Raw genomic sequence first — 23293 nt, forward strand, 5'->3', positions numbered from 1 at the left:
GTTGAACGTCGCCCACGTGCTTACAATACATCTGCAGTAACAGCACTCAGGGATGTAACAGTGCTTGCACGCTGCTCAGTGTCGAGACCAGGGTTAAGATGCTCCTGCCATAACTCCTGTGCGTTCTGTCCCTTCCAGGCAGCACTAACACAGCTTCTCCTACAGCTACACGTGAACTGAGGAAGCTTTACAAAGTACACCAAAATGAATTTATTTGCAGTTTTGGTCTGGTTGATTTCTTATAATTAACATGTGGGTTATCCTCTTGTTCACAGAATTAGAAGTTATTGTCAGAAAAGAACCCTCAGCTGGGAACACAGATGGGACAATGACCAGGCTGGCCTAACAGTGATCTGCTCAACGTGTGAGAGCACAGCTCACACTGCAGCTCTTTCCCACTCCTCCAGTGCAGCATTCATGTGTCACAATACTAGGAAAAAGATATGTAACATTTTTCATCCTGAGCACTGAACTTCTATACTCCAAATAAAATAAAGAGGAGCGTGACAATCTGTACAAATGCAAATGTCCCAAATGCCAAGACTAACATTTCTAAAACCTAATTCAACTCTTTCATTTCTTAGCTGCAGGCCGTTTACTGCCACTCCTTTTTTCCACCCAAACAAAAGACGAAAGGGATGACTCAAAGCAACTTGAATTTCAAGCTAAAGCCACAAAGCACTGAATGCCTGATCTTTAATATTAAACAGGTGTGCAGATGATATTCATTCAAGTCTCATCATGGCTAGGTTAATTCAAAAAAAAAAAAAGACCAAATGTACCTAAAAGACACGGGTTGGTTAACGCTGTAAGTAACACTGCAAGTGACATGGGAACAAGGAAACATCAATAATGGACACAATGCTGCAGGCTCTCCCAGCAGCTCCAACCCCGCTCTGAGCGCATGTAGCGAACAGAGTATTGCTAAGTCATACCAGCATGGGTGAGAATCCGCTCCCACTGAATTAACTGAAACTGCTAGTGGGGAGTTCAGAAAGGGGAACCATTCAGTAAATTAATTAATTAATTTTAAAACTTCCAGGAAACTCCATTATCTTCCAACTCCGCTCAGTTTATCAACTGTGGAGTGACAGGATTTTAGAAGCTTGGAATTCTTCAATAACAGCAGTGTAAATTGGAAATCTAGAACACCAAGGTTCTAGGTTACTGGAATCAGACCACACTGCAGCCTTAGCATTGGCTGTTTTCTGTCCTATTACTCTGCAGCTATAAATACATAAAAACTATCTGTGTTATTCCAGAGGTTTCTTTTTTGCTTATTTGTCAAATCAAATAGTAGACCTAGCCAAAGTTAATATTTAGAGGGTTTTTTTTTTTTTGCTTTTTTTTTTAATTATTTGAAGTAATTTGCTGCCTGTTATTGGTACTACTACAGTCCCTGTTTTAGCAAGCAGCAGGATCCCTGTGCAACCGATAGACTTTAATACTCAACAGAATTAATTTGGTTAGCTGCATCCTGAAAAAAGCATCAACAAGCATTATGCACTCAGTCCAAGACACTCAGCACTCCGCTATTACATAATGGCAGCAAGGACCGTCCCCATCCCATTCCTGCAATCTGATCTGCATGGGCAGCTCTTCAGATCTGTGCAGCTCCCCACTGAAAGCGATGAGGGCTGCACGCAGGGGTCAGTGCCAGATTTGGGGCTGCAGGGCCGGTCACACAGCCGCACACAGAAGCTCACGTTAAGCCAAGAGGTTACTTTGGCCTCCTGACAGTCAATGTCCACACATGAGCAGAGCTGTTTTCTTCTCCTGCATGAAGTGTTACAAAACAGCTTAACTGTGCTGAAAACCAGCAGCAGAGCTTTTGCTAAATGGTCAGAGATCACTGGGAGCAGCATTACAGAAATATTTTAGACTCTCGTCTTCGCTATCAGAATTGGGAAGTTTTACTGTCCTTGTTTTCTGTTTAATGGTAACAAAGGCATCATCTTCTTATAAAAGGAGAAAAGTAAAGACAGAAAACAGGTGTTACTGTTTCTGATTTTAACAGTATCATTGGCACCTATAACTTTTTTTTTTTCTTTTTGCAAATATGCATCAAAACTCTGCAGCTCCCTCCCCAGAAGCTCCCAAGCTGTGTGCCTGGTGCCTGCACCTGGGTAAGCCAGACCTGCACAGACCTTGCAGTAGGCAGAAGGGGCTCCAAAAAAAATGCGGGTTATGGCACTGGAAGGATAGGAAATGTTTTTCTTCCAACCCTAACAGATGTTGTCCAATTAAGGATGCAAATAAATCACCCTCTGCATTGTGAGTCAGAAAACACATACATAAAAGCTCTCTAAATACATTTCAGTTTAAACTTGCATAATTCTCCCAGCGGAGAAATCATCTTAAACTTATGTAATCCTTCGAAAGAGACATTATTACAGACAACTCCGTGCCACTAAGAAACAAAGAAGACATCTCTAGAAAAGAGGTGCACCCACACAATTGATTATATGCATGCAGAGGAGCAGGGGGAAGGCTGGAAGAGCAAAGCCCAGAGCCTGCTGCTTCCACAGAGACTGAGCTGTAACCCAGCTCAAGGAGCTGCTCCCCTTTCACCAGCCAGAACTGTCTGTTATACTTAACCCAGACTTCCTAACACTTGATAACCTGTCTGCTATTTCAATGCCCTTACTCAACATTTCAGACAGACATTACACAAACTGGCTGGTGAAAAGGGTTGAGAAACCAACAAGCAATCCAAGTCAATGACCTTATTCTATAAAACGATGCCACTGGCTGAATGGAGGATGAACAAAGCACAGGGGTACGCGTCCTCTGAACCTTCCCTAGAACAACTTAAGACAAGCTGCAGTCTCCATCTTGTTTTTATGTTGCTGCTGGCTTTTAATCATTAAAACCCAAGCAATTCTTGTGCTTCCAATTCAAAGATGTTCACGCCAAAGCAGAAACAGTTGTGATTTAAAAAAAATAAGTCACATTTTCTATGAAGCATATGCAAAGGTAACTGCATATCAATCAATAAGCAACAAAGCCAGGAACCAGGTTATCGATCAGCTCCTCTGCTGTTTATCTCCAGTACCACAGAATGATGCTGCAGTTTCTACACATGCACAGAATCTCTGCCCACATGCACGTTACCCCTGACTCTAAGCAGAGCTATTTAAACAGCCAGAACACTGCTTGACACATGCAAGTGTAGCAGAACACGTCTCATGCCAACAATAATCCCAACACGCAGCACAACAGGTTGTTTTAACACGCACCCAGTGCTCAGAGCAACCCAAATACAAGTGAGAGCAACCAATCCTCAGGTGGAGCCAATGATAAAAGACCCACAGGCAGGAATTCCCACTGCCTCCCAGAAGAGCTCTGCGCACCAAACGCTGGCAGGATCAGGACCTGAATTTGTACCTGTTTTTGCTACCTCACCCAACCAAAGGTCAAAGCAACAATTTGAGTTGAGTGCACAGGGGCCGCTGTGTCAGCCAGCACGTTTGCCCAATATGGGCAAACTGAGGCATGTTCAAAGAGCTGCACCTGATGCAATTTTGAGGCCAAGTTTATAGTCCTCAAACTTGCATCAAGGAAAATAAAGCTGACCCTCATTTCAGCTTTAGAGATCTCGAAGGCAGTAGAAAAAATAAACTAAAAAATAAAGACTGACGAATCCTAAATACGGGAAAAAGAAAAAGCCCAACCTGATAGATACCTACAGCAACTTGAAAGCACAGTCTTACACATGTGAGCAGCAAACAAAACCTTTTCAGTCTGAAGCCAGGAACCAGTTTGCAGCTCAGGAACCACCGCTCTGTTCAGTACAGTCGGCCAGGATCAGAGCATCACCAAAACAACACAGCAGCACGAAGCTACAGGCTCACAATCACCTTCAGCACAGGCCATGAATGCTGGGTCTCACCACAAACTCACCAAATCTACCCTGTGTTGGCATCACTGTACCCTGGCTCAGAATCTGTTGCTCAACCCCGTGGCTGCCTGCACTGCCAGGCAAGGCACAGGAAGGAGCCTGATCCATAGACAGCTCTCTGCGGTTTGTGGGTGAACTGGTTCCAATTACTGAGCTGCTGATTGCTGTAGTGAGAACTGCAGAACCAGCCCAGAACAACCCGAGATGAATTTCTACAGTGGCAACGAAGACAACGAAACGTGAAAAGCATAAGACTAGACAAGGTGTATATAAGGGAGCAATGGAATGGAGAACATCCATTCGGAGCAATCCTGCTTCTTCATAATTATTTTGCAAAGAAAAAACATTACAACAGCTTGTTTCCCACTCCCCAGAATGACAAATACTGACTACGTTAGAAATTGAGCAGAACAGCATTAAAAATAAAAATGTGGTGCCTATTTATTATTAACACATATATTATAATTGACAAATTTAAAAGAAAAGTGTGTTATATTACTACATTTTAAAGTAATGCTTCCTTTATGTGAAAATCAATTTGATTTAAGTGCTCTATGGCCACTCAGATGAAATAGATCAGCTGAGTAATTGATAATATTCTACTGATAGATTCCCTACAACTCGGATTGAGTTACTTTGTCTGTGTGTTCTTCCAAGAGCCTCCTGTTGGACGTAGCGACTCTTCCATCAGAGCTCCCTCTAAATAAAAATGACTCTGGAGTTCAGTGTTGTGGGGTTGTTTCTTTGTTTTTGTTTTTTTAAATTTAATCAAGCTTTCTGGGTCCAAGTGCTTTGCATTGAGACACATTCCTAGTATGATGGCAAAGCAGTTGGGCTGGCTGAGCCAGCAGGGTGAATTCCAACCACCAGCTATCCCCAGAGCCAGCCCACTGCTCACTGCAGTCAGCACAGGGAACCCCTGACCTTCAGCAACACATGCTGGCTAACAGACAAACCTGACGTGAACTTTCAGTCAGAACAGATGACAGACCTTCCTCAAATCCCCAAGCTTTGCTCAGCCTCAAGCACTCAGACGCAGCCCCCAAGCTCCCCGTCGCAGCAGTGCCAAGCGAGGTGTATTTAAGGTACCAGCAGCTGCCAGGATTTCACCCGCTGCATTGTCTAGACATGCTCTGAGCAGCCTCGCACAGACGCCTCCAGATGCTTTTACAACACTGGTGTCAACACTCATCTCAGCAAATAAAAGCACACCCTCATCGGTCAGCCAGCTCCAGCCAGTGATATCCGTGTTCATCTCCTGGCAGCCGCACCAGGTGTTACAGGCTCTGAGCACATCCAAAAAACACACTGTTTTTACATGCATCTTCAAAGCACGCTACTGTTTTGGGCAGAACATCCACCCAAGCCCAAAACTACAGCAATGGAGAAGCAAGTGAGACAGCCCAGACAGTGAAAGGAGCAGCAGACGTTCTAATATTTTAGGCAGTGATTTTCTAAAGAAGAGATTTTCTATAATTCCCTCCCTAATTCAGTAGGACTGAACTCAAGAAACTGTTAATTTTGGGGCGAGAGAGGCCACAGCTGACTCAACATCTCTACACTGCTATGTGCAGCACACTCTTTGTCTCGCACACATGCACGTACCTGCTCGATCTCAACATCTGTAAAACTGTTTGTACTCTTGGGAGAAAAATGCTGACGTCTGCTCAAACAGTGACACCTCCTCAGTGCTGCAGGACTGTGCTCAAGGTTGGCATCCTTTTTCAAGTCCTATTGCTAAGCTGTACAATGACTCCAAGTTTAAATCACTCCTTGCAAGCTTCAACATTTTTGTTATAGTCTTCAAAATTGTTACTGGATAATTCTTAATATAATTCTTAAACATTAGGCAAGTGAACAAATTACTTCTTTGCTGCATGGAAAAACACCTGAAGCAACAGTTCTCAGGCAACATTTTTAACAGTATTTGTTGAGGCAGTTTGTACAGAATAAATCCAGCTGTCTGAACACCAATACCTGCAAAAAAATACCAGAATCCCTCTGCTCTACACACTATGGGATACATACCATTAACAACTCAAGAAGTTTACTACTGCTAGAAGGCAGGACTTTGAAATACACAAAGATATGCATTTAAGATTTACTACTGCAACATTTCAAGTGGGCACAAAATGCAGCGTAGCAACCACCACACAGCAACTAAAAGGCCACAGCTCCCTTAGAACTCACTCAGTCCCCCCGTTTCACTTCCAGCAGTTTCTGTTCTTTGATTTGGCTGCACACTTGACCTGGCTAAACCTCACTCCAGCTGAGAAAGCTGCATGTTGTGGCAGCGCTGGGCTGGGAGGCATTGTGAAATGAAGTGGGAGGCCTTACGTGCTTGGTTGTGTGTCAGTATCAGAATGTTGCTTCTAGCTTCCAGCTACTTCATAGAAGTGCTGCTGGGACATGAACCGTGGGAACACGGCGGTGCCTGCATGTGTGGGTGTGTTCACACATGTGCAAGGGAAGCTCTTGTATTTTCTGAGTGTCTGATCATACACAGTTTTGCTAAAAATACAGATGTCTGGCACACAGGTAGGAGATATGAAAGCGCTGTCAAACGTTGCTCAGTTCAATATTTAAAAAAAAAAGTTCAAAAGAGACAGAGCCAAACGCACCCTCCTTTACTGGAAACAGCAACCAAAGAGCCTTCAGGCCTGCTTTTTGAACTAATCCAATTGTAGGAGACATGCTGATGTTAAAAAGCAGTGATGTATTGCACTAAAGAGGAAAGAGAATATGATAGATGTACCAAGGCCCTATCTGTACCAGCAAGTGAACACAACAAGCACCAGCAGCTGAGCTCAAGAAAAGTGCATTGGCACTGCTGATGCATTTCCAGGACCCTGTTTTGCAACCCCGTCAGGTTACTCACATTGTGAATCTCTCTAAATTCCCCCAGCACGTTACAGCTGTGCTCCATGGCAGTAAAGGCAGACGCAATGTGTGACAGGCAGGGAGGGAGGACACCCACAAAAGTAAGAGTAGTGCTGGTACGTGGGGACTCTGAAAGCCCAGGCAGAGATCACAGCTGAGAAACCGCATCAGCACACGAGAAAGTGGAAACCCAGCAAAGGATACAAAGGAAAACTGAGAGCTTACAATATGGCCCACAACAGAAAGAGCTTCAGGAAGTGGCAGGAAGGTGAAGGAGCTTATGGGAAGTAAATCATTTATCCACGGATTAACAGGGAGGATATAACAATCTGATTTTTAAAAGAGGGTAAGGAAAGTGGCTGAGCCACCTACGGATGGTTCCCCTCTGCTGGGGCTCTCGTCACAACTCATCCCAGCTTTGGTTAGGACCCTTTGCTGACTTCACTGCACTACAGATGTAGATTAAAGCTGCTTCTGCAAGCGGCAAGACCAGAAAAAGCTCATCTGGTTCAACCAACCATGCTGAGAGACAATGTATCTATGTATCTATTTCTCAGTACAGATAAATAGATGGATAGATATGCACAATGGCTGCTCGATGCAAATACATGGTGGGAAGTAAGCATCTAGGCAAAGCTATGCCTTGTAGCAGTGCTTTAAAACCACCCAACAGAGGGGGGGCTGGGGAAGGAAAAAAGGCAGTTTGGCCAGTATGCCAAATCTGCAGTGGGGGCTCATGCCAGCCCAGCTCCTGCATTTAGAAGTCAATCCCTTAAAAGGCAGAGCTGTGCTAGCAAAAGCCTACATACCTCATCACAGAAACCTCACGAAGACACAAAATGGTCTAAAAACTCACTGCTTCTTAACCAGCCACAGCAAAGGGCAGCTGCATCCCAAGCTGCAACGCACTGGCAGAACCCAGGGAAAGCACAACACTGTACAACATACACAAATTAATCGGGAAAATTATTTTAGAAAGCCTCTTGCACATAGAAGACAGCATCTGACACAGCATTATGGCATACAACACACACAGACACCTCTGCATAAAGCAGAACAAAGCAACACAGAGATCTACATCAAAAAGGAAGACCACCACAAAGACACATATGCTTCACCCTTTCATCCACAGAGACAGACAGACACAGAGCCCAGCAGACACACACAACCCACACAGAGACTGACAGCGATTAACAGTAACACACAGAGGCAGACACAGGATCATCCTTTCATTTCCTTACTAGGCATCTAAACTTTACTCCAGTGTTACTTGCCCCTGGCCACAGTCTACCAACCTTACAGCCTGATTAAATCTCGCCGTAATTATCCACACACTCTGCTAGCGCAAATGACCTTAGCATATGATATCCGTTGGCTAAACCCTATGGAAAAAGACTACAGAAAAAGGAAGGATAATCGTTCAAAACTCCACCAGTGATGTCAGGGCCTCGTGAAGAGTGTGCCACATGAATAAGAGCCGAGAAGACAACTCGAGAGCCTGGAAACTCAAAGGCGTCCTGCACAGGATGTGTGCTATCCTGTCATCTGAGCACACACAACCACACCGTCCTTCCCACTCCCAAGTGAACCTACACAGGACACTTTTAACATTTTATTCCGACACTTTTGCAAAATTGTTTCAAAAACACCCAGTTATGATTTTCTTGTCTAATTTTTGGCGTCTCCTGCTAGGTACTATCAGATACCCTGAAGTCACTCTCTAAGAAGAGCTGCAAGCAAATGTTGGAGGGCAGGCGGAAAAGAGTGCTTGCCATGTTCTGAGCCAGGACTGCTAAGGGGTCACCACAAGTGTAAGGCAATGCCAAAACTTTGCAGTCTTGTCTCGTTCTCCACCCGCGTCCTCACCTGGGGCACCGGATAAATCACACAACAGAAAGTGCCATAAGAGCCTTGTAAGAAAAGAAATGCAGACCTCTAAAAGCGTTCATTTAAATCACACTGTGGAAATGACCAACCCAGGCGCACAATCTCCTCCCAGAAGGAAGAAAGTGGGGATTCTTTTATTTAGTTTCCCAGAGCACGCCCAAGAAAATTCACCGCGCAGGCTGAAAGACGTCTCCGCCGCCGGAGCCCTTTTCTCCTCTCGCAGACATTCATGCGCATCTTCCCCAGCATCCCCTTAGCACATGACTGACGGAGAATAGACAAGCCATTAAAAACACATCCACCTCCAGCCACGGAGATAATGGGGCTCATTACAGCCCCGCTTTGTCACAGCGGCTCTGACACTCCGGCTGGAGGAAAGAGGGAGGGGACAAGGACCGAAACGGGGGTAAGCAGAAGAGCAGGGGAGAAACTGGACTTGGAGAGAGAGAATCCTAGAGGCAGAAACGCGGAGCCCAACCAAACGGATTGGCCAGGCCCCTCGGGCCAGCTGGACTGCCTGCTGCACTGCGTGCGGGGGGCTGAAAACCTCCCTGGTTTGCTTTTTGTTGTTTAATAAAAGCCATATTTAGTCTGACCGTGTATCTGCACGTCTAAACAGGTATTTGGGAAGTTAACCAAGAATTTCACCTAACATTCTCAGAAGGCTTTCGAAGTTCCTTTTCTTTTTATGTGATTGCCCTTCCGCTCCAGACACACAAAACCGAAGAAAACTTCCAAGATCTCTGATGGAGGAGGCAGAATCCGCCCCCAAACCTGCAGGCCAGACTGCTCCGGTTTGCTTTCACCTCCCTCCGGGGGGCTGAGAAGGGGCAGAAGCTGCCCCCCCCCCCCGCTGCCCACCCGTGGCACCGCGCCTTTCGCCCACACAGCGGGAATGGCGGGGCCTGCAGGCAGCCCAGGCTGAAAGAAGAACACCGGGCACCTGGAAATACGCTCGGGCTGTCCGGCCTCGGGACAGCGGGGCACAACGCAGCGAGCTGCTGCAGCTGGCCCTTCAGATCCATTCACTGAACGTACACATAATCCGATATACAAAAGCCTGTCTTGCTGGGATCTGGGATCCCCTAAAAGCAGAGACTTCTCTGCTCCCATTCTGCACTTCACTGAACACCAGTAACCTGCATCGCTGTCAGGAATTTTCTCAGCAGCCACATTTTATTCCAGCTCAAGCATTTAAACGGCTCAGCCCCTGCCTCCATCCCTGGAGGCATGCAGTCGAAAAGAAAATTGCATGCATTTGTGTCTGGGGCAATCAGAGTTATTTTCCCCTCCTTTCTTCCTCGTCTTGACCTCCAGTGAAGCTCCTGGCACCCCAAATCACTTCCTGCTGAAATGGGGCAGCGTGATGGGTTTCAAAGATCAGGTTCCGTGTACAACACGATATACAAACATATATATAGTATCACTGAACTCCAGCTCCTGTGCTCAGAACGCAACGAGAGGAAAAAGGAAAAAAAGGAGCCATGTCGAACGCTGGTCGTCTGCATGAACGCACACGTGGTGAGAATTAAGAATGCGATTAGATTGCTAAACGACTCTAAAAGGAAAACAGTTGGTAACAAATTGAGTACATCTATGGACGTCATCGAAAATCCCTCTTCTCTTTCTCTCCCCCCTACTCCTTCTTAAAATAAGAATTTAAGGCATCACTTACCCTGGGGGCTTTCCTCTTGTATTTGTTGTTATAGTCAAATTTTTCTTTCATTTCATCTAAGAGCTGGCCCAGCCTAGCTTTCTCCTCTTTCCCAGTGTAATCCTGGCTGAGGAGGATGTAGGACCTCCAGTTTGCAGAGTCAAAGCCCCAGTGGCAAGTCCTGTTTTCCAAGGATTTGTGAGAGTGGACCACAAATTTGTGAGGCGGGTACATGAGCCTGCAGTCCAAGCACTGGATGCAGGCTGCGCTGGGGTTACTGTAAAGCTCTGGTACCAGGAGTCCCTTACACTTCCCAAAGCACTCATGGTACACCTTGAAGCTCTTCTCTGTAAGCTCCAGCTCGATCGTGCTAGAGAATTCCTTCTTGCAGTGGGGAGGATAGGTGCCACCGTAAAGCAAGGCATTACAAAGCCTCTCAGCATCAGTTTTAGTGATCAGCCCGCAAGAGGGGGCAGAGAAGGGCAAGATGCCCATGACTTTGAGGATCTCCAGCTGGTCAGCGGTGCATCTGGAGCAGTAAATGTGTAGCTCATCGCACACCGAATTGATCTGCTGCAGGGAGAAGTCCCTGAGCACCGAGTTCAGGATCTGGGGCAAGCAAAGGCGCTTCTCCCCACCCACCACGAAGCAGGAGATGGTTTCCCCTTCCAGGATGGTCTCGCACCTCTCAGTGGATCTGTCCGAGGGCATGAAGAATGGACCAGGCATCACTGGGGGGGGCTGGATAGGGGGCAGATGCAGCACAGGTTCCGCCGGGTCTTTGCCATTGTCTTTCTTGTACATCTCCTGTGCCCATCGCGCTGAGAAAGCAGCAGGGCCACCCAGGGAGCTCATAGAGCTCAGATGAAACTGTTCCAAGGTCTTCTGCAGTCCTGGATGAGGCTGGAAGCTGCTTCTACTTACAGTCTCCATTTTTTAGTTTCTATTCCCAAAACAAACAACAAAAATCCCCAGTTATCTTCCACGCTGGTACAAATCCACTTAAGGGATTTTTTCTTTTTTTAAACAAAACAACCACCCACCCTTGTTTTCTCCCCTTCCCACTCAGGTTTAGCAATCCACAGACGGCGAGGAAATAAATCCTTCTCGGACGCGTCTCTTTCTCCTTTCCGTTCTGTCGCTCCGTCACAATCTCTCGCCGTGCCCGGCCCCGACGCCGCCCGGCCGGAGCGCAGAGTCACGTCGAAGCGAGGTCCTCATCCGAGCCGGCGGCCGCAGGCAGCGCGCACTGCCAGCCCCGGAACGCCGGTCCGAACCGCGCTCCGGACACCGCGGGTTAAATACGCGCTGGCGGCTGCTGCTTCTCTGCAGCGATCCCGCTCGTGTCCATATCCACCAGGAAGAAGGAGCGGGGGAGGAAAGTAAAAAGCGGGAGGAGGAAGGCGGCTCGGTGCGGGGAAGGAGCAACGCGGAATAGAATTAAAAGGCCCCAATCTCCGACACTTCCAAAGCGGCGCGGGGCTGCGGGCGGGCTGCCTTCCCCGCGCGGTCCCTTCGCTCGATCCGGGCGGGCTCCCCGGCGCCGCGCTCCCCTTTCTTCCTTTCTTCCTCTCGCTCTCAGCGTGCCGTGGGGAGCCGCGGTAACAGCGCGCACATCCTCCCAGCTCCTCTTTCCAGCAGAGACTGAGAGTGCCTGAGAGCTGAGCTAATGCGGGCTGGCTCAGCCTCCCTCACTCCTCCTCCTCCTCCCCCCTTCTGTTTGTTGGTGTCTGCCTCAGTCATTGAATCCCGGCCAAGAATGTGACCAACTCCCCAGGCCGGGCTCTTCCAGGAACAGCGGCCGCCTCCCCCCTCCCGCGCGGCTGCTGCACGGGCAGGCGCAGCTCAGCCTGGGGCGGCCGCGCCGGGGGGAGGGAGAACTGCTGGGTTCACAGAGCGGCGCGCCGCGAAGGAGGGGCGGGAGCGCGCGGGCTCGTTCCTCTCGTCGTTTTATTTCTGGACAACAGTTAAAAAAAATAAATAAAGGGAACAAACGGCAGCGCGCGTATCCAGCGCGCACGCGAAGCGCGAGAGCACCACCTAAGCCCCGCCGCCGCTAAACCTACTTGCGGCAAGCGAGTTTAACGCGGAGGCGCAGCAGCGGCGATGCCACACGTGCAAGCAGCGCAGCGCGGGGTCCGGCGCCAGCCGCGCTCCGCGCTCACGCGGCGAGCACCGGGCGTGGAGCCGCCGCCACAGCGCGGGGGCGGCGCGCTCGGCTCCCGGGGGCCGCCAGCCGCGACCCGGGGGCCGCCGGCGCAGCTCCGGGTGAGGCGGTCACCGCTGCGCCAAATGGCGGCGCCCGGAGGGCCGCGGTCGGGCCGAAGCCGCGGTTCCGCGCAGGGAACGGCGCCCCCTGCTGGCAGCCCGCGGAACGCAGCCGGAGCGCCGCCCCAGCGCCCGCTCGTCCTCTCTTACACGGCCCGAGGGAGCAGAACGGCTGGAGCGTTCCGACTAACGCTGAAATACAGACGTAAAACACACGCCCGACAGCTTAGCTCTGTTACCAACGAACCTCACGCTAAAAGAAAAGGCTGGAAAGCAGTTCCACGTACACACAACTAAGATATTTCTGATGCAAGAGCGACTTGAAGCACTGCTCATAGCCTTGCTTCGTGATGCAGTGAGCGCCTGCTCTCCAATGGAAGAGCTCTACCACCGTGGTATAAATGAAGATAAACCCCAGTAAACTAAAAAAGTGAAGCAAATCCATGGTCTTCCAAACAATTACAAGAGCAAACAAAAAACCTCACCAAACCAAACAGGCTGAGGTTCAGCCAGGATCGATGCGGGCAAGGATCGCACCGAGCTCAGACACTATTTGTGTTCCTGTGCCCTGAAGTCCCCTTCAAAGGGAAAAAGGTGTCACAGCTCCGAGCCCAGCACTGCCTCACACAGGAGCCCAGTGCCAGCTGCAAGCATCACAGAGCAGCAGCGAGTAGGGAGGAACCACGCACCATCAGCTGTGTCTCCACACCCCAAGTGCAGAGAACTCCAGGTTGGTGCTTGCACACAGCAACAGATGCCCCATTAGGGATATGGCATCCAAAAGGGTTTCTATCTGAAGTACTCAGAGCAGCTAATTCATGCCCTACATGGATTTGTTTCAGTCTTTGTTGTTGTTTTAAACTCACTGAAATATAAACACGCAGATAGACCCAAACATCAAGTATAGGGAATCCAGTTGTGCTAGGAGTAAAATTACTGTTTGCAGGAAGTCTGCTTAGTAATGGGAAAGCCTCTTAGTTCTGGGTGCTGGGTTTTTTTGCACTCCTTTACACTTCAGGAAGAAAGGACAGTAGTAACTGCAGCTCATTTTAGGTGTTGGGTTGTTGGTTTTTTTCCTCTCCAAATGACTCTTTAATGCAAGTAAGTTACTGAATCAAGCAACAGATGAGTGATTAATTAATGGGGGTGTGATCCATAAATGGAATTCCTGAAGCAGAGGGGACTACCAAAAAGGCAGGAAGGATGGTCTGGTGGTTAAGACTAAACTCAGGACATCTGGGGTCCATTCCCAGGTCTCCCACAGACTTCCTGCTGCCTTGGGCAAGTTGCTCAGTTCCTGCGTGCCTCAGTTTCTATGTCTGCTGCTCTCAGATGGTAACTGATTAAGGGAGCAGCTTCTGAACCTAAATCCATAAAGCAACAGAAACCAGTTTGCAAACCAAGCAGTAACAGCAAAGCTTGTATTTCCTCGTACCCCAGACTTTGCAGGACTACAAAGTGGGGCAGAAGGGGGGAGCAATGAGCTCTGTCACCAGGGATTAAGGTGGCAATGCTCTCTGAAGCCTCTGCCACCCCGATGATGGATTATGAGTGCTGTGCATCTTAAAATCCTATTAATCTTTCCCCCAGTAACTGTTTGCCTTGCTTCAGCTCCAAACCCCTATAGCTGAAGAAAGGAGAAGGAAAAAATATCTCAGAGAAGGGCCCCAACACCACACTGTTTTTCTCACTCTCTCCCTCTTCTCCTCCCCCTCTCCATTGGCTTCAAGGCCAACAGCTCCTGGAACACAAACACTTGTAAACTTCTGAACCACACAGCCCTGTGGTGGGTGGGTGTTTGCTCCCTGCCTGCCAGTTCCAATCCACCCACAGATTCCAAAGGCCCAGAACAAAAAGCAGACTCCATTTTCCATATTTAACAGGCAGTTCACTTCCCCCCACACCTCCACATTGCCTTCGTTTTGAAGAACTCAATGCTTCTCACGAGTATCTTGTCCCACCCTCTACATGTTTCCAGAGTACAGCACACCATGTTTATGTATACTTTTTACACGCTCACATGAGAGGTATTTTCTAAACAAATCCACCACAGTCCCCCTGTGGTTTTAGATGTCTACTTAGGAAGACCTGGGGACTGTAGAGGACAGCGTTGCAAATTGCAGCTGTTGACAAACTGTTTGGGAAGAACCAGTTGTGAAGAAGGAAAGAAAGTGAAAAAGGAAAGCATTTGTACAAATGTGACGCATCAAAACTCCTACTGTAGCTTATGTTAGATGGCAAATTCATTAAAGCAGCAAGTATCTAATTTCTCCATGTTTGCGTTGTACATACTTAGTTCTAATTGTGACACACAGCTACTAAAGTAAGACCATTTCTATGCAGCTAGGATATTATTTCCTCCCCTCCTCTCCTTCAGAGAGCCTCCACAAAAGGGGAGTCTTTCCACTGATATTTCCCTTACAGTGGAACAGGGGAATGCCAAACTATCCACAACCTGCAGAATAGGTTTCATACGCTCTGCTGACAAAGAAATATCCAAGATTCATGCAGTCTTTCTCAACTTTGTGTTTTGTTGTTTTGTTTTTTTTAAATCAACAGATTCAGCTCACAGAAAATTATTTCACAAATGCACATCAGCTTTTTACCTTTTTAGCAAGAACAGATGTTTAAACATTAGTTTTTAAAAAGAGACCACATTTTGTTGCTGTGTTTCTCCTAGAAATGCACTGAAATAAGAGAATTTTAAAACATCAAGAAGTCACAAGAAAAAAAAAAAATCACAAATCAATGACATCAAGAAAAAATTCACTGTCTGAGAAGGGCAGCATTAGATTCACATCAAAACAGGATTTTCTCTCCCTTTTTTTTTTTCTAATTAATGGAAAAAATAACCATGCAACCTCTTTCAGGCCTGAGCTTAATGAAACAGCTGGGACTTCTATGGTATTCACCACATACCAGGTCCCACCATTTTCTAGGTAAACCTTGGAATGCTGCATAGCAAAATTCTCTCCTTACATTATACTTCATACAGACTGATTACAGGCTTGACTTGTGTTCTGACAGCTTATTTACAACGTACAGCGCAAGGGAGGGCAATGATATTGCTTTCTACCAAGACACAAACACATTCATAAAGGTATTCATGAGAATACAGTTTAGATGATACATGAACAAGCGACTCACCCTTTGTGAAGGTCAGTGAAGTCCCAAGAAGGGGCAACCTCTAAATGGAGATCCTACTCCCTCAGCTGCTAACCCTTAAACGAGAGTGAGGAGGGGTGGATCCAGGGTTCATTACTTGCACCTGTGTGCCCTGGGTTAGCCACACCTTCTCACCTGGTACTCAATCACTGGTTCAAGCTGTGTCTGCACAATCCCCATACATGAGATTACTGTTAGATTTTACTGTGCTCCAAGTAGTGGCAAGATCCAGTCCAGCAGTGGTAAAAATGAAACTGGTAATTGTGAGACTGTATATGGGGAAGGTGGTTTATAGATAGATGTGTAAGTAGTGGCCACTCCGCAGAGGAAGACAAGTGTTTTGTCTCTCTCTGTAACCCAAGGTAGGAATGTTTGTACTTTGAACAAAGTAAAGAAAACAAAAGATCTTACCTTTCTCCCTTTTGGCATCCATGATCTGCATGCAGAATGCTGCTCCTCTCCTGGGTCTTGCTTCTCTTCTCTCTGCAGAACAGATTGGTTTAATATCTGTTCTTTTAGTTGATGACAGCTAATTACGTTACATTTTATGGGCTTAGTTCAGCTAACTGATCATGCTTTATCGTGTTCATAGCACCTTCTAACACCACTAGGCAGAGAATCCAGTATAAGACTCCAGTATATAAGACTCAGCTTTGTAGCTCAAGTTCAAAACTAACTTTTTTTTTTTTTTTTTTGTCCAGAAGTCCCTGGTCCTGGCCAGGAGAGCACGAGCACAGCACAGCAGGCTATTCAGAAAAGCTGTCTGGCTACTGAACTTAAGAACTGACTTAATTCTTCATGAAGTTTGACTAATGGGCATACAATCATCAAACATCCTAGGAAGTACAGGAGAGGGAAGAGGTTGTTAAAAGCACATGAAAGATTTCTCCATCTTTTAGAATTTTCTCACTCCCCGTTGCTACTGCCAACAAAAAAAAATAATTTACTGGAAAGTCAGACGCAGAGAAGGACACACAAGCTGGAACTCTTGGGATTCCCAAAGGAGCTTCACAGAACAGCCCTGGGTCGCTCAGGACTGCACAGGCATTTTATCATTTATATTGACACATAATCTTTCCTTTCTCAGCACACCCAGCAAACCACGTATATACAGCCAACAGAGAAAGAGATATAAAAACCAAGACAAAACCTTATTCCTATTAAAAAAAAAATAAAGTAAAAAAGCACTTAATTCAACTGTTACACAGTCACTGTCACTGCTCTGGGGAAAAAAAAATCAACACATTTCAGACAAAGTTCAGCGTAAGACTTATGCAAAGCACCTCGTCGAGTCTGTCCCCAAACAGCCGGTATCAAAGGAAACGAGCATGCCAACCTTGTGCTCCAGGAGCTGCTGATTAGCAAAGCCTCAGGTTTGAGCTTCACCGAAACAAAGTAGGTTAACTCCCCTCTCTTGCCCTCCTACATACACTCGATCATGCAGAGAAGCTGTGGGAATACTGATTTGATCTGCTGCAGCTGCTGTGATGAGTGGAAGGGTAACAGAGCTGGGTTCTACAGCTGCATGTACCAACTTGCACAATGGTACAATTAATAATGCTTCATTTCCATCTCACCTGAAACCCACATGCAACTTTAAGGCCAAACATTTCCTTCCCAATAGCCTATCGCATACTCTAAACATCTGCTTATCTTTTGGTAAGTTCTTCCATCTTTAAGATCGTTTCTCATCGTCACAGTATCCGTAGTTTGCAAATAATGTTTATATGCTAAAGTGCACCTTTCTCAGAAAGACTCTGTGCGACCTTATGTGCAAGCAGGGTTATCATAACTGCTTCTGACTGTAGTCTGTTTTCTTGCGTTCCTTGGTGTGTGTTTTCCAACAGCTTAAAATCCAAAACCATAGTGGGGAATGAGCCCCATAGTCTGCTTGAAATTTATGATATCTAACGTCTGTTGAAAAGTGATCTTCTATCTGCTGATCTGACACATGAACCTGCAATTTATTTTCAAGGCCTGAGTCTCCTATAAATAACACGTACAGCACTAGGCACTCTATGGGCATAAGTGCTTGCTTCATCACTTCAGTAATTCAGAACATACTGTCCTAAAACCTGGAATTTCTACACCTCTCCCCCAAATTCTCAAGAGTTGAGCCCATATTTCTTTTATTTATGGACTTTCTGAATGAACCTGTGATTAAAGCCCATGCACACCTCATTAGCATAATGTGATTTTTCTAACAAGCATGTAATAAAAAAGAAACATTCATACTGTCATTTTACAGATGTGGAACTGAGGAACAGAGATAATGTACAATTGGCTTAAGGCCATCCCGCAGATTTTTAATCAGAACCCAAATCTTTTATCAAATTCAAATCAAGTGATTTAACTTAATGACTACTTTTTTCTAACAAACCTCCACTGATATTCCTAGAACTATTCACAGATTAAATTTATGTGAGAAGAAAATCCAACACAAGTGTCTGTGACTCAACGTTGCCCCATTCTATTTTTCAGGAAGACACTCTTTAGGTGCTAGACAGACTGGTTCTTACATAAAGCATTTTCATTTCAAATTTCTTCATTTTTTTAGTTGGCTATCCCAGAAAAGAGAAGTATAAAGGGCTGCGAAAGGAGATGTTAAAGCAGCAAGCAGTTCTCAGTGTTACAGCAGGACATTTCAGCAACCTACCCCCTTCTGGCTGCATAGAGCAGAAAGCCAATTGGGTGTTTGAGCATGACTTGCAAGATAACTGTTCAAATGAGCTTGCACTGGAGACTTTCAGTGAGTTTCACTTCTATTTCCAACAGTCTCACACTTTCAATTTTCCCTACATCTACGTGCATACTACCAACAAGAATTTGGTTGGATCTGTGTGTGTTGTGTGGCATTTGACAAAAGAAATGGTCTCTGAAATAAGTGGGGTTTATGATTGTTTTAAGAGAGCAATGAACTCATGTTCATAGGGCTGTAGGTACAATATTAGCATTTGAAAACAAATGACTGAGGGGTAACAGGAAAGGCTGGCCTTGCTTGGATTTCCCTTTTTCATGTACACCCTTTCAAAAACTTTCTGCTAGCTTTCTTTTCCGCATGTGGCAGGCCTGAGAATGGCCCTCTCTTCTTCCTGCTACCCATGGTGTAATGCAAAGCCCACGCTGAAGCAATGATCATGCCTGTGCCGTGCACGCTGCAGCATTACCACTAGGACCTAAAATCCATCAGCTAACATGCCAGCTGGCACCCTTCCCTCCCCTCTGCTTTCTTTCCCTGAGCAGGAGAAACCATTCATTGCCTTCTGGGGCTAGCACTGGACCCACACTGTTCCTAGTAATGAATGCAACCTGTTCTAACGAATGTGAAGCTTATTTGTGAGTGCAAAGCTGCACTCAATTGCCTGACATTTCACATTTCTCACCATAAATCTGGGTAACACTTTATTTTAATTACTGGGACATTTTCTAACTTTTATTGTTTCTGGCAAACACAGGCAAAATGAGCTCATTCATTATATAAGGTATGCAAGCTATTTCTTCAGGGGAAATTGTGTTCTATATCATTCTGGCCATCCAAAAAGACGCCACTCACCTCACTTCTAGATGTCAGTAACTACACAAAGGTTGGGAATAATTAACTAATCTGACAGAGACCTTGTAAGATGATAAATCCATCCGTCCATCCGTCCATCTTTCCGCATCTCCAACACACTTATTAACTGGAGTAACTAAGAGGCAATACATCTCGTGCCTTACTTAACATCTCCAATCCAAAAGGGGTGTAGAGACCCTTAGATGCCACAGAGGAAGTTCCAAATAGCAAATCTCAGACCCTGATTTGACTTTTCCAAGGCAGTTTCGATCTAAATGCATTACAAAGATCAGTACAAGGAACAGCAGGCTGATAAAGCCAACAAACACCGCAGTGCTCTGGAAGATGCTGCAAATTAACAACTGTGCACCAGAGACTGCTGTCAGGGCCCTGGAGAGAATAAAAGGATTTTACAAATATATTGAAGCTTCAACGTAACAATCCCTTTCTTTCCCCACAGCAAAGTCCTGTAACTTCACTACAACGAGCAGCACAATAGATTGGAGAGATGGAACTCCTCTAGCTCTCCAAGGTCAGATCAGTAGAGCTGCAGAAAATGACACTCAGCATCTCTGGGCCTATTTGCCCCACAGCAATCAGTGCTGAATTTCAGATGGAGTCCCAGCAAAGATCAAGTTTAGTCTGTCGCTATATAATAATGATTTAGGGGCAAGATGCAGTAGGTGCTGAACACCCTGCAGGCAATACAACTTCTGGTTTGTAAAAGCAGGCCATAACTTTTCAATTAGTGAATTCAGACTGGACTGGAGAGATGCTAACTCAGGCGACTTCTTCTGACCATTGTTTGAGTGCTGGAAATTGACTCCTGCCCTTGGACTTTCCCCTTGTCTGCGCATTACAGTCCTTCCTCAGACTGTACCTTCCTTGTTCGTAGTGCTGAGCCTGAGATGATGGAATTGGCCATTTGCCCAGGTGGAGAAGAAAAAAAATCATCTGCTGTAATGGAACGGCTTTCTGACTTTTCTGAATGCAGTAAGTGAAAATCCCATGCAGATACAGCATAGCATGCTTAATGACTCACGCTCCAGATTTTCACCAGGGAAAAATTTAAGGTCTGCACTCAAAGTTAAAAGATGGAATTTTTTATAAAACTTCCATTGTGATATGTTACCATCTGTTCTGAAATTAACAACAACAACAAAAAATCCAAGTCAATTGGCCTACTTGTTACTTTCTTTTTCTTAAGAGCTTTCTGTTTCATAGATAAGAATCTCAGTGGGAGGGATACAAGTGTATACAATTCAGTACCCAAAAGCCTAATTGCTCACTGGCTTTGGGCAAATTTAAATCCTGTGAAGTAAACTATTGTATATGTCGTGGCCATTTTCTCAGGCGGTGATGGGCCATGTTTTCTATCAGTCAGGGAGTGAGTGAATGTTGTCCCCATAAGCATGTGTGCACACATGTGCTCCACCCCACAGAGTGCACAGCCTCCAAGTCTTCTGGTGAGACAGTTCTTCAAAAAAAGGGTTCTGTCTTCCTTGGGAGCCAAACCACAATTTGTGTGAGTTGTGTGTAACAACACAAAGTTCCAAATTGTCATTGGAGGAAAAAAAGAGAAACAGTAGTCAGCAATTTTCACATCTTTTGTTTCTCCTTCATTCTTTCTAATGGCTCATAAGAATATGTAAATTTTTTCTGCCTGTCTTTAAGCAAGAACATTTATTTCCTTCTTTTCAGAGGACTGAATTCTTGGAACTCATACCATTTTCATTTGGCTATTTTTACCCGCCCTGCTTCTTCCTGTATCCATGGAGTTTCATCAAAACATTGAATTCCAGTCTCTAATGACATAACCTTCCCCTTTCCTTCCTGTTCTCATGTCACCTCTCATTTTCTCACCAGCTCCATAGGCTTCTCTGATTTTTTAGACATTTTCTGCTCTGCACTTCTTATTTTCATTACTTACTTTGCAACAGTTGGGAGTGCTAACAAGCCATGAACTTCTGCATAAACAAGAAAACCAACTGCCTCAGCTAAAGAGAACAGCTTCTCTTCCTCCGTGCTCTGGGGTAAAAATCTGACTTCAAAGGGATGATTCTGTCTTACATCAGCATCAACCAGGAATAATTCATCTATAATCACTATGTGAGAGCCTGTTCTGCTGTGTTTTGGTATAAATCAGCAATAGCAAAATAAAGAGAATGACTGTAATTTGAAGTTGAGACAAAGGAACTATGAAGTACACCTGACAACTTCCTTGACTGTATTTAGCAGTTAAGTGGGACAGACAGCACGTGCTATTCTATTCAGCTCCTGTCTGCAGCTTCTCAACGGATTAATGCTAGCAAAACGTGTGTCAGAGTCTGGCCTACAAGGTCTCTCCACATGCATACTGCACTTTGCTACAGCTGGGTATTTCCGCAAGACAGAGTTCTTTGGGTGTGTGATTTTAAAGGCAAAAGTAGGAGCAGCAATCTGGTATGAATATTCCTTGTCCTAGGAAAAAAAAACCTGATCTGCAAATGGAATTCATTTACTGATTTGCAGAACAATGAAGTCAAGCAACAAACGATATTAAAAAATATACTCACAAGTGTTTTTGCAGGAGACAGAGGTGTTTATGAACCAAAAAAAGAGGTGTAGAACTTACAATTGCTCTAGGGCAAATTTTAACTGCTTTGCCTTCCTTATTAGATTTCTCATTCATAAAAATATCGTTAGCTGACTTAGCAGTCATTGCACCACATGGGATTTTAGGTGCTTCTAACCATCTGTACTTTTTTTTTTTTTTCACATTTCTCCAATTAATTTGTCTAATTTTATCTCTTTGTCTAAATAATTAGAGTTATCTGGAACATCAAGACAAACCTTGATCTCAGCAGGAGTATGGATAGGACGTTTGCTCAGAAGCAAAGAATATCAGCTCGAGGCTACCACAAAGTCCAGTGCCACTCTCACTGGCAGTGCTAACAAAAATCCTGTCTTGATCCTGGCACTTTTCCCTAAGCTGGATCCTGAAGTTTCCAGTCAGATTTGCTCTCTGGACACAACATATTCTGAATCAGAGTAACAGCACTACGTTAATCAATTTGAGCTCCATGCTGACAATCTGCCAGGAATCTAAAGCCTTTACATAAAACTGCACTCTGTAGGGTGCCACGTGTCCCACATTTCCATCAAATGCAATGGCTGAGCACCCTGTAGGATTAGAACGTTAACTTGAATAGTTATATCCACCCATAACTTCCATGTGGAAATGCACTACAGAAAGGCATATACAGGGTAGCATATCTCCACTTCTAAAGATCAGGGTTATTTACCAGCTGAGGGAGAAAATCATGCCTAACCTCAATCTAAGAATTTCAGCAATCCTCCAACAGGGTTTCAAAGCATGTACAAACGTTGCAGTGTACTGACAGAAGAAAATAATTAAAAATTAAAAATTAAAAAACGTGAGTCAAAAGGAAGAAACAATGTAATTCTCTCAGAAAAACGTGGAAGGTCTGGATAGAAGCACAGATTTCCTGTACTTTTAACCAGTTGTGAGTGCACTGTCTCATCAGCCCACGCACGAGATGGAAACTCATCAGTATCAAGGATCATTATGCAAGAAAGAAGATACAAGACTGGTAAGACACATTCATCCAGCAACTCGCTTAAGCCACAATTCAGAGCAGGAAGTTTCACAAACTTTCAATTCCCACACCAGGTTAAATCAATCTAAATCAAATACACTTAAAAGATAAAGCTATGAATGGAAAATAAGTCTCTTTGTGCCACCCACTACCAGAAGGTTTATTGTTTGGTTGTTTTTTTTTCTCGAAAACTGTTTCCCACTTGAACATTACTTGTATTTAGAAGTCCAGGCATTGGATTATTTTCTGTGGGGAGAAGTGAGTAATTTGCACTATTAGCTACACTAAGAAAGGTGTGAGGTGGCAGGGAGGGGAGGAGAGAGATAGCCAGTATGGGTTAAAGTTCCTTTATGGGGTAGCATAACACTCAAAAATCCCACAGGAAC

At 45.4% G+C, this 23293-nt stretch overlaps 1 protein-coding gene across 4 annotated transcripts in view; it reads right to left on the reverse strand.

Moving 5' to 3' along the window:
- SKI (SKI proto-oncogene) overlaps positions 1-12258 on the reverse strand; it is a 97127-nt gene extending 84869 nt beyond the window's left edge. Inside the window, exon 1 of one of the 4 annotated variants that reach the window (XM_052691478.1) lies at positions 10344-12258. In XM_052691478.1, the coding sequence (XP_052547438.1) occupies positions 10344-11255 (912 nt within the window). In that variant the 5' untranslated portion in view covers positions 11256-12258. The remainder of the gene's footprint in view (positions 1-10343) is intronic. The other 3 variants (XM_052691479.1, XM_052691480.1, XM_052691481.1) reach the window with 3 other exon arrangements.
- Positions 12259-23293: the final 11035 nt, after the last annotated feature.

The sequence above is a fragment of the Tympanuchus pallidicinctus genome, unplaced genomic scaffold (assembly GCF_026119805.1).
Source record: "Tympanuchus pallidicinctus isolate F22 unplaced genomic scaffold, pur_lepc_1.0 scaffold29, whole genome shotgun sequence".
Classification (NCBI taxonomy): Eukaryota; Metazoa; Chordata; class Aves; order Galliformes; family Phasianidae; genus Tympanuchus; species Tympanuchus pallidicinctus.